This window comes from Echinops telfairi, unplaced genomic scaffold (assembly GCF_000313985.2).
Source record: "Echinops telfairi isolate 266 unplaced genomic scaffold, ASM31398v2 ScPeMD7_3533;HRSCAF=4204_0, whole genome shotgun sequence".
Taxonomy (NCBI): domain Eukaryota; kingdom Metazoa; phylum Chordata; class Mammalia; order Afrosoricida; family Tenrecidae; genus Echinops; species Echinops telfairi.
The window spans coordinates 104563003-104574249 of record NW_022107431.1 but is presented as its reverse complement, the minus strand read 5'-3'; the positions used below and the strand labels follow the sequence as shown (position 1 = coordinate 104574249).

General features: G+C 32.5%; 1 protein-coding gene across 1 annotated transcript in view; it reads left to right on the top strand.

Moving 5' to 3' along the window:
• Positions 1-11247, top strand: part of FAM135A (family with sequence similarity 135 member A) — a 119002-nt gene that overhangs the window by 60551 nt on the left and 47204 nt on the right. Inside the window, exons 10-11 of the mRNA XM_045294379.1 lie at positions 1876-1953; positions 8711-8760. Of these exons, the coding sequence (XP_045150314.1) occupies positions 1876-1953; positions 8711-8760 (128 nt within the window). The remainder of the gene's footprint in view (positions 1-1875; positions 1954-8710; positions 8761-11247) is intronic.

Genomic DNA, 11247 nt, shown 5'->3' with positions numbered 1-11247 from the left:
GGTTCACTAAATAGACTGTTTAGAGTACTAGATCTAGGGGTTCCTGGGTATAGAGTATATAAATAATAGGAACTTTTTGTATGTGTGTGGCAAATATTTTCTTCCACATACACAAAAAAGGTAGTGTGGGACAGTTTTTTTTAATTAGTCTCTGAAATAGCCTTGCCTTGCTATTTCATATTGTTTGACTCCTATTTCTTTCAGGAAAATCTTGTAGAAAACTACTGCTTCAAAATGAACATTATTTTTAATTTTTAAAATGGATTAATCATTTGTAGAATAGAAACATTTAGACTATTTCTTATTCTTGGGTAATGGGGAAAAAAGATCTCCAGATATTTTCCCAGTTTGGTCCTTTTGACTCAAAAGCATTTTTTAAAAAGTATATTACAAATTTGGTTTAGCTTCAATGACTAGACCACCAACTATTAAATTACAGTATTAACAAATGACAGTATCATGTGCCTAAAAAACGTCTTAAAATAGTAATGGGAAACTTCAAAGCCATATGTAATGGTATTTCTACAAGAAAGTGGTTTTAATATAGAGAAGTATATAAGATTGGCCTATAAATATTGTTCACCTATAATTTTCAACATAAATACTACTTATGAATAAAAAAATACATGATCCATATTTTAACTTAGAATAAAGTATATCTCCCTAAAGGGGATATGTTTATTGATAGAATTCATGATAACTAAGCAATATTACTTTTTCAAAGAATGTTCATTTAAAATAGCTTAGGTGCTACTAGCACTTTATTAATATATTAATCTAACTACTGCTCGATAATTTATTTGTCCATTAAGTTTTGCATTTTAGATAAGAATGATTTCTGTCATATCGATTTCTTTGGACTTAAAAATAAGTATAGAAATTATAATTTAAATCCCTTTAACATTTAATTTCATGTGTAAAGACTAAATGAATGTAAACTATTATGTTTTATCAGAAAATGAAATTTTAAAGCAAATGCAGACTTTATTTTTACATGAACCAATCCTAGTAATAAAATTATTAATATATACATAATACCCAAAATTTATTATAAATTTTAGTATTTTTTGAATACAACTTCCAGAAGAACATATAAAATGCCACATACTACTTAAAGTAATAAAATACTGTGTAGTCTGGACTATATTGGTATTATTTTTTTTACTTCCTAAAATTGTAAGTACTAGAATATATTTTAATAGTACCCCACTGACTAAAGACCATACTGGCTCATCAGTTTTAATAAGTACATATTAAGTAGTTGATTCAAATATATATTATATATCTTTTATTATCTACACTTACCTTGAATTTTTTAAAAGTATATATTTAAGTCTTAACCCCCAACATGTATTAACATTTTACCCAAAACCTGTCTTCAAATAATGCTTTGTATTCTTCTTTCTACCTTTTCCTTTTTTCTCCTCTTTAGATAAATGATGTACATTTTTTGATGACCTATAGTTAAATATTGGCTTGGTGCAAAGAACATTTAAAGAAAATGGTAGTCAAAAGTCCTGAAATAGAAGCTTTTGGAGTCTTGGTATCCTCAATTATAAAAGTAAAGGGCTGACCTAATTGGTCTCGTCGAACCCAGCCAATTCTAAAATTCTGAGCCTAAGAAATTAAAATATAAGAATAATACTGGTTTATTAAATGTTGAGTGACACATATATTTAAATAGAAAAAAAATAATATTTGAATGTACATCATTTGTACTTCTAATAAGCGAATTAACTGAAATATTCTGCTTTAGTGTTCTAACTGCTGCACTATCAGGTATTCAATAATAAGTCTATTACTAACAAGTTGGAAATTCTAATTTGTTGAAAAAAGAGAATAGTAACTAGTGCTATGTGCAATCCTTATAACTAGCCAAGGCCAACATGCAGGTCCTCTCTGAGCGCCTTCTCAGAAGAAAGCAGTCCTGGCCCCAGAAAGACACTGCTCTAGGTATGTCTGCAAGTAGGTCATGTAAATACTCCCTTTTAATTCATTGGAAGTTTTGCCTTAGTGTCCAGTTTCATAAATGTGTACTTATTGAAATAATAGGCTTCACTCATTTAAAAATTTTCTTTTAGACTAAACTTGGTGTGTAGATAACCGTTGATTACTCCTTCAACTTAAAATACAAAGTTTTTATTTAAAACTAGGAATTGGTAAATGGAAATACCACCGGCATTTTCTGTATTCTTCAAGAGGTCTTACAAAGAACATTTTTTTGGAAACCATGTTGGTTTCCAGAATTAGTTGCTTGAAAAATGTTTCTATCTGATCAAAGTAATTTTTTCTTTTATACACCCAATAATAAAGATATGTGATTAAAGGAAATCCAATCTAGTTTTGCATTATACAAGTAAACAGAAATATTCTCATCATTTTCCACCTAATTTTGCTGTTCTGTTACCACTATTTTGTTGCAGTAGTTCCATATGCATTATTGCTATTGAATACCAGTAACATTTAGTTTATTATTTTTCCATGATACACATATGTAACTTTGTGTTGAATTGACCATCACAATTACATAATAAAAAATTAAAAATAAAGCCGCTCACTTATTTGTCGCTTAATTTTCAGAAGTATAAACAAAAGAAATTGAAGTAACAAAATCTTCACCATCTCTCAGGGAATAAAAAGAGTGAAAATTATTGTAAATGTTTATAGTCATTCCTTTAGAAATATGATTTTATGTTTTAATATAATTATAAATTAAAGAATTAATTGTCAAATTATGAATAAATGTTACATTTTAGTGTTCTTTTAAGCAATTAAAATACTTCTAAAAGTAGTATTTAAAAGTATCTTAGAAACTTCTAAAGCTCTGTATTACCAATTCCATTTAGAATGTGAGTATTCTAAATGGTGTTGTGGAATAGAGGTTTATATAATAAGATCTGTGTAAAGGGCTAACTTTGGGTTAGGCTGAAAAAGTCTTGATTCAGACCTAATGTATAGGTAGTCCCCAGATTATGAGCATGATCCTAAATTTATCTTATGAAGTCAAATTTCTATATAAATCAGAACAATTAGCTATAATTCATATCTATAGATAGCCAAATATTAGTCTTAATATATGGTATATAATGTACTTCCTGTATACAAAACATTAAAGAAACACTTCCAGAGACACGTGTGTCACAGAGTAGTATCCATTTGTTAATATAAACCATTATAAGTACCTTGACTTTTTAAAATAATAGGCTTTACCACTGTTAATTCATAATTGTGGATTGTAAGTTAGATGTTCCTAACTTAGGGGCTGCCTATATAATAAAGGTACATAAATACTTTTATTGAAATATCTTTTAAAGTCTAGCATTGTACTAGGATTTTCAGGGATATGTTATAAGTAATCTGTTGAATGAATGTATATGAATGGCAGATTTAGAAAATAAATTTGAAGTGCTTGGTCTTTTAGCCATTAAGTTAAATTCTGTTAATATGAATCATTGAAATAAGATCAATGATATCTAATAGTATATATCCAAGCATTGCTCTAAGTGGAAAACATAGAAAACAAAGATAAATGCCTATCTTTTGGGTAAAGAGTGACATTTGGAGTAAATGATGCAGCATCCACACTAAGGAAGATTACATACACATTTAGAATTAGGTACCATATTTCTGTGGGGTATTGTGAGAAAAGAAATTTTTTTAAATGTGTAAAACAAACCCCTTTTTTTATGAAACAGTGATATAAAAACTGTCATATATTGATCGATAAACTTGGAAATTATTAAAGGATAATGTTCTAAACCAGTGTTTCCCAACACCGGCAGTACTGCCCACTGGTGGACTGGGGTGAAGCAATTTGGGGTGGGGCGCTGCAAAATCAGATACCTACACCTTATCCTCCACCACTTGTCTGTCAGTTTGTCATGCTGTGGTGGCTTGTGTTGCTATGATGCTGGAAGGTTGGTCACTGGTACTTCAAATGCCAGCAGGGTACCCAGAGTAAACAGGATTCAGAATACAAAGAAGAATTTGCAGAATTCTACCAATGTCTTCAGTGGGAAATTGATCAAACATGCAGTCAAGATGCAGTGATGATCATTGACAATTGGAATCCAAATGTTGGAAGCAAAGAGGAAGCAACAGTTGTTGGAAAATAAGGCTTTGATGATAGAAATGAAATTAGAGATCGCGTGATAGAATTTTGCAAGACCAACCTGTTCTTCATCATAAATACCTTTTTTTCAACATCACAAAAGGCGCAACTCTATACATAGACTTCTTCGGTTGGAATACACAAATTGACTACATCTCTGAGAAGATGATGAAAAAGCTCAATATCAGCAGCTAAAGCATGGAATAAACCATCAGTTGCTCATATAAAGCTTTAGGTTGAAGCTGAAGAAAATTAAAATAAGAGCACCTCAGACCTTGAACCTACCCCACCTGAATTTCTCAAGAGCAGATTTGACATATTGAACACTGATGACAGAAGATCTGATGAACAGTGAGTGGGATGACAAGAAGAGGCCCCAATAAAATGTTTGTTTTGTTTTTTTTAAAAGAATATCATACATGAAGAAAATAAAAGGTCATTAAAAAGACAGGAAAGAAAGAAGACCCAAGTGGATGTCAGAAATGACTCTAAAACTTGGCCTTGAACATAGAATAGCTAAAACAAATGGAAGAAATGATGAAGTCAAAGAGATGAATAGAACATATCTAAGGGCAACTCACAAAGATAAAGACAGATACTATAAGCATATCTTAACCTGAAAGAACTCCAAAAAATTCAAGCCTTTATTTTCAATATTGACCAATGTAGGAGGCATCAAGAGAAGATGGGAATAATACATAATCACTGTGCCAAAAATAACTAGACAATATTCAACCATTTTAAGAACCAAGTTCAAACTGCACGGAAAACATTTGCCTAAAACACGACTCCAGAAGTTGATGGAATACCACTTGAAATGTTTCAGTAATCAGATGAAGCACTGGAAGCACTCACTCATTTATGCTAGGAAATTTGGAAGACAGCTACTTGGTCAACTGAGTGGAAGAGATCCATATTTGTACCCATTCCAAAGAATGGTGACACAAAAGAATGCTTAAATGATAATATCACTGATGTCACATGTAAGTAAAATGTTGCTGAAGTTCAGGCCGGATTCAGAAGAGGATGTGGGCCAAGAGATATCATTACTTATGTAAGTTGGATCTTGGCTGAAAGCAGAATATACCAGAAAGATGTTTATCTGTGGTTTTGATTTTGCTAAGGCTTTTGACTGTGGGCCATAACGAACTGTAGATAGCCTAGCAAAGAATGGGAATTTCAGAACACTTAATTGTGCTCATTCCGAACCTGTACCTGGATCAAGAGGCAATTGTGTGAACAGAATAAGGCCATAGTGAATGGTTTTAAATTAGGGAAAATGTTCACTATACTTATTCTGTCTGTATGCTCAGCAAATAATCAAGAGAAATTAGATTAGATGAAGAAGAAGGTGGCTTCAGGATCAGAGGAAGGCTTATCAACAACCTGCAATAGGCAAAGTACCCAACCTTGCTTGTGAAAGTGAGGAAGGCAAGCACTTGCGGATGAAGATCAAGGATCGCGGCCTTTAGTGTGGATTACAGCTCAATGTCAAGAAAACCAAAGTCCTCACAGCTGGACCAGTAGGTAATATCATGATAAAGGGAGAAAAGATTGAAGTTATCAAAGATTTCATCTTGCTTAGATCCACAATCAATGCTCATGGAAGCAACAGTCAAAATATCAAATGATATATTGCATCAAATAAATCTGAAAAAAGCAAGGATATTACTTTGGAGACTAAGGTGAACCTAACCCGAGCCCCGGTATTGTCAAGAACTTCATATACGAGTGAAAGTTGGCCACTGAATCAGGAAGATTGAAGAAAAACTGGCGCATTTGAATTGTGGTGCTTAAAGTACCATGTACTGCCAAAAGAACAAACAGATCTGTCATGGAAGAAGTAAAGCCAGAATGCTTGTTGGAGGCAAGGATGGCAAGACTCTGACTCAGCTCCTTTGGACATGTTGTCAGGTGAGATCAGTCCCTGGGGAAGGACATGATGCTTGGTAAAGTTGAGGGGCAGCCAAAAAGAGAAAGGCCCTCAATGCAATGAATTGACACAGTGGCTACAACAATGGGCTCAAAAATAAGAACAATTGTGAGTATGGGGCGGTCCCGGCAGTGTTTTGTTCTGTTGTACCTGGTTCACTATGAATTGGAACTCAATGGTGTGTAACACCAATAATACACCTTACCTTGAATTATGGGTTATGCTACAGAGGCTTTTAATTGCCAGTAGTTAGTATACCGCCCCCAGCCCCCCTTATGAAATGGGCAATAAGCCAAATAAGTTTGGAACCTGTGTTCCAAACTATAACATTTGACAGAAGCAATAACCCCCTGCCCCCTAAAATAGACAAGCAGTCCCTGAATTATGAGCATTATCTGCCTTACATACACATACTTAGGAACCAACCAAAATTTGAGATACATGCTATATAGTTCATAGTAACAATAAACACTATGCAATATACATTATTTTTATTATGTTAAAGATGTTTTCATGTTGTTAGAAGTGTTTCTTAAATGATTTTTATGCATGAAGTACAGTCTATTAAGGCAAATATTTGATTAATATACATTAGATGCAATCTGTACCTAACTGTTCGAATTTACACATGCCAATTAGAGTTACAAGAAATTTAATAGCTAAAGGCACTTGTATTACAAGAATTGCTTGAATGTCGTTTTTAAAAGAAAAAAAGTAGCATAGAACCTAAAGGATTTTAAAAACATTTTAACTCAAGATTATGAAGTTATGTTTTGTTTTTTAACATTCCTTGGTGGTGTTATGTACATTGAAGTAGCTCCCACTAGCAAAAATTCAAATGAACCTGTTGTGTATTTAATCTCTTATATGTAACAATTAGGAAAATGTATAAGTTTTATTTTTAGATTAAGTGATAGGTTTTATAACCCACTTAGACAAATTTTACTGGTGCTCTACAAGAAGAGATGAGTAAAGTGAAAAGAGATTTTGGGCATCTGGAAGTTGTGATTTTAATACAAAGTCTATTAGTTTTGTTTAGGTCTTGAAAAATTTAGTATTAGAAGCCACCGATTTATGTGATAATGAAATTCTTTAGGAATCAATCAGTTTACCAAAGTCATCATCTATGCAAAATCACCTAGCTAGTGATACTGGTTTTGGTGTATGTATAAATACAGTTTATATATGTTGGAAACCTTCTATGTGTATGTGAATGTACATGTCCCATCAGTTTTATTCACAAACCAAGTATTTGTCATCTTGCAACTTGATGGTATATATTTAGCCACACAGTAACTGCTTATTTTATAAAAAATAAATGCTTATAATTTTTTACAAAGCTGTAAACAGTCATTTTACCTTTAATGAATTCCAGGAGGCCACATAATGAATGTATTCATGCCTTTGTGTTATAATGATCTGTTAAAGCCTCTTTAGCAACAAGATAAGGGACCTTGGTTACGTGTTGGGCTGCTAACTGCCAGGTCAACAGTTCGAAACCATCAGCCACTCCACAGGAGAAAGATGACACTTTCTACTCCTATAAAGATTTACAGTCTTGGAAACTATGACAGGAGCATTCTAATCTCTGAGTTATTATCATCTCAATGGCAGTGAGTTATTTTTGTTTGCTTGTTTTTAATTAGCAACATGACAAGATTTTTTTTTTGGTCATCACTATGCTTCTGTAAACCTTCAGGAGAACTCAGTTTAATTTCTAGTTAAAATTTAAAATATCAAAAAATGAAATTTTAGGCCTAATGAAATCACTTTCCTATAAAAAATAATCTTTATATTCTATTTTCTGTGTTCTCATGTACATATTACTACTATATAAATTAATATATGCATTCCTTTATACATGGTTATAGCATACATTACATAAATTGGATTTATGCTTCCATTTAAGCTATCATTTAGAAAACTGAATTTATCAGACTGAAATAGAAACTTTTCATTTAAATGGATTTTATATTTATATTCACTTTTATTAAGTATTCTACACATTTAGACCTCAAATTTATTGCCATTGAGTTGATTCCAACTTATATTAACCATATAGGATAGGGTAGAACTGCCTCCTGTGGGTTTCTGAGACTGTAACTTTTTACAAGAGTAAAAGCCTCATCTTTCCTCCCCAGAGCCATTGGTAATTTTGAACTGCTTACTTTGTGGTTAGCAGCCCAGTGCATATCCCACTGTGTCACCAGGGCTGTTTTAATATAATTCAGTTATAAATAATAAAGTTACTTAAACTTTTACGTAATAGCTTTTACAAAAAGTAAGCTAGGCGTACTGTAATACAAAATAGTAAGCTTTTACTGGAAATGGTAAAATTTGAAATACAGTTAAAATTATGTTTTTTCTTGTCCGTGGTGCATTTGTGCAAGTTGCCACTTAGGCTTATAATCAGTATTTCTATGGCATTGTTACCTACTTGGAAGAATCTGTTAATAACCATGACAGAATTTAATACCTATTTATCATACTATCTACATAGTTAAGGTACTTATGAAAATATCTTGTGTTGAAATTTGATTCAATGAATGTATTTTTCAACCTTCTGGGTTTTTAAAGGGAATTTAATTCAATTACATAATTTCTAACGGTTTTTGTATCTACTATTGAAAATTTAATTTCCTCTAATTACTCTTTACGCCTTTCAGAGGAAATGGATGTAGAAGCTCGCCTTACTGAACTATGTGAAGAAGTGAAGGTATTTGAATTTTTTAAAATTCACATTATCAAGTTACTTGACTAGTTTCTGTTTATTATTCTAAATGTTTTATCTTTTATTTATTTCTAATTTTTACTTTAATTATCATTCCTAAACTACATAGATAAAAAAAAAAAGGTTAATCATGGCAGATTCACAACTTAAGGAATCAAAACACATTTAACTTTGACATGAAATAAGGAAAAGTAATTATCTTAATCAAAATATATATTTTCTATTTGTTAAATAGCAGGGTTTCTGGGCAAATTTTAAAACATCGTTTAAATTTACATACTTTTATAAAACAATGTTACATAGAAATGAAAAAGTTGTCTTATTTAACCATTTATATCTCACATTTTTCCAGTTCATTATTGGGATTAAAATGAGACTTTCTTATGTTTGTGTTTTCTGCCAAGGAACTAAATATTCTATATAGTTAAAATTTCTATTTCCTTCTCTACCAACCATATTAACCAGATAAAGTAGTATCATCAGTCATCTAAATATATATATTTGAAGTTGGGATATATATTCTGTTGAGAATGAAAAGTTATTTACCTTTCTCTTGGAAAATGACATAAATATATGTAAATAAATTTTCTATATAATGCTAGAGCAGGTGGTTCTCAACCTTCCTAATGCTGCGACCCTTTAATACAGTTCCTCATGTTGTGGTGACCCCTAACCATAAAATTATTTTCATTTCTACTTCATAACTGTAATTTTGCTACAGTTATGAATCTGGTGACCCCTGTGAAAGAGTTGTTAGACTTCCAAAGGGGTCCCAACCCACAGGTTGAGAGCCGCTGCCCTGGAGACTTCCTCTAATGTTAAATAAGGATTTATTAAATATTTCCCTAATGTTTTATGATAGTTATCAAAAAAGAATGTTGAATTCTTAGAAATATCATAATAACATGTGTAATTAATATTTGTAAACTCTACAATGTTTTTCTAAGTAATTCAAAGAAAATTTAAATAAGTGACATGTTCTTGGATCAAAGATAATTAATCTCTAAATTAATCCCTAGTTATCTCAATAATATTTGTAATTTCAAATAAAAATCCAAGTGGATTTTTTTTTTCTTTTTAATCGTTTTATTAGGGGCTCATACAACTCTTATCACAATCTATACAGACATCAATTGTGTAAAGCTCATTTGTACATTCATTGCCCTCATCATTCTCAAAACATTTGCTCTCCACTTAAGCCCCTAGCATTAGATCCTTATTTTTCCCCTCCCTCCCCGCTCCCCCCTCCCTCATGAGCCATTGATAATTTATAAATTGGTATTTTGTCATATCTTGCCCTGTCCGACGTCTCCTTTTACCCACTTTTCGGTTGTCCGTCCCCCAGGGAGGAGGTCACATATAGTTCCTTGTAATCGGTCCCCTCTTTCCTACCCACTCTCCCTCTACCCTCCCAGTATCACCACTCATACCCCTGGTCCTGTAGGGCTCATCTGCCTTGGATTCCCTGTGTTTCCAGTTCCTATCTCTACCAGTGGCCATCCTCTGGTCTAGCCAGACTTGCAAGGTCGAATTTGGATCATGATAGTGAGGGCAGGGAGGAAGCATTTAGGAACCAGAGGAAAGTTAAGGACAAAGATTTTTATGGAAAATAACTCTGGTAATGAATTTTGTATTGAAGCTACTTCTAAAACATTTTTGGTTTTTGGCTGACAGCTACAGGAATGTGAGGATAGCAATATTTTTTTAGCTAACAGTTGTATACAAGGAAGTGTCAAAAAATTTATAGACAAGTTAAAGTAAAAAGATGAAATTTTCCCCACAAACTTTGAAAGCCCTAATCAAATGTTCCAAATTACATGGTAAGTATGAGGATGCTTCAGGAAGTTCATGGAAATATTGAATTATCTTTTTATTCATGAACTTTTTGAAGCCTTTTCGGACAAATGAACTGAAAACTCCACCAGAATAAAGTTATCAAAAACATTGTTAGAAATAAATGTGAACATTACTACTAGTCTTCAAAGTAATTCTGCCATTGAATTTTTATACATATTAACCACTAGAGCTTTTCTTGTAATAGTTCACTTTTTATAAAACTATTTGTTAAATTTCTCTCTCTTAGAAATTGCCGCTAGATTTGCAGGTCCACCCCAGACTGCTTCTAAAAGATCTCTCTCTTTCTCTAATGCCTCCTCTAAGCATAAGTCTTTGACTGAGGAAACAGACAATTTCAATGTTCTAATGACTTCTGGTGGCCCTCTTATAAACTGCTGTAGCCATGCTTGTGCCTCTTCTAGAGACTGAGTTGCATCCTTAGACTGTAAGATCTCTTCAACCATTTCTATAGTTAAAGCTTTTTGGGGATCCAGTTTGAGGGCCCCAGTTAACACCTTGAGAGCTTATCTACTGCCGATTATTTCAACCAGCCGGGTTGTGCCACCCCAACTTGGTATTATACCCATCTCCTTATGGACAAATCTGATCTCACTTTCTGGAGTCATTAACCTGAAA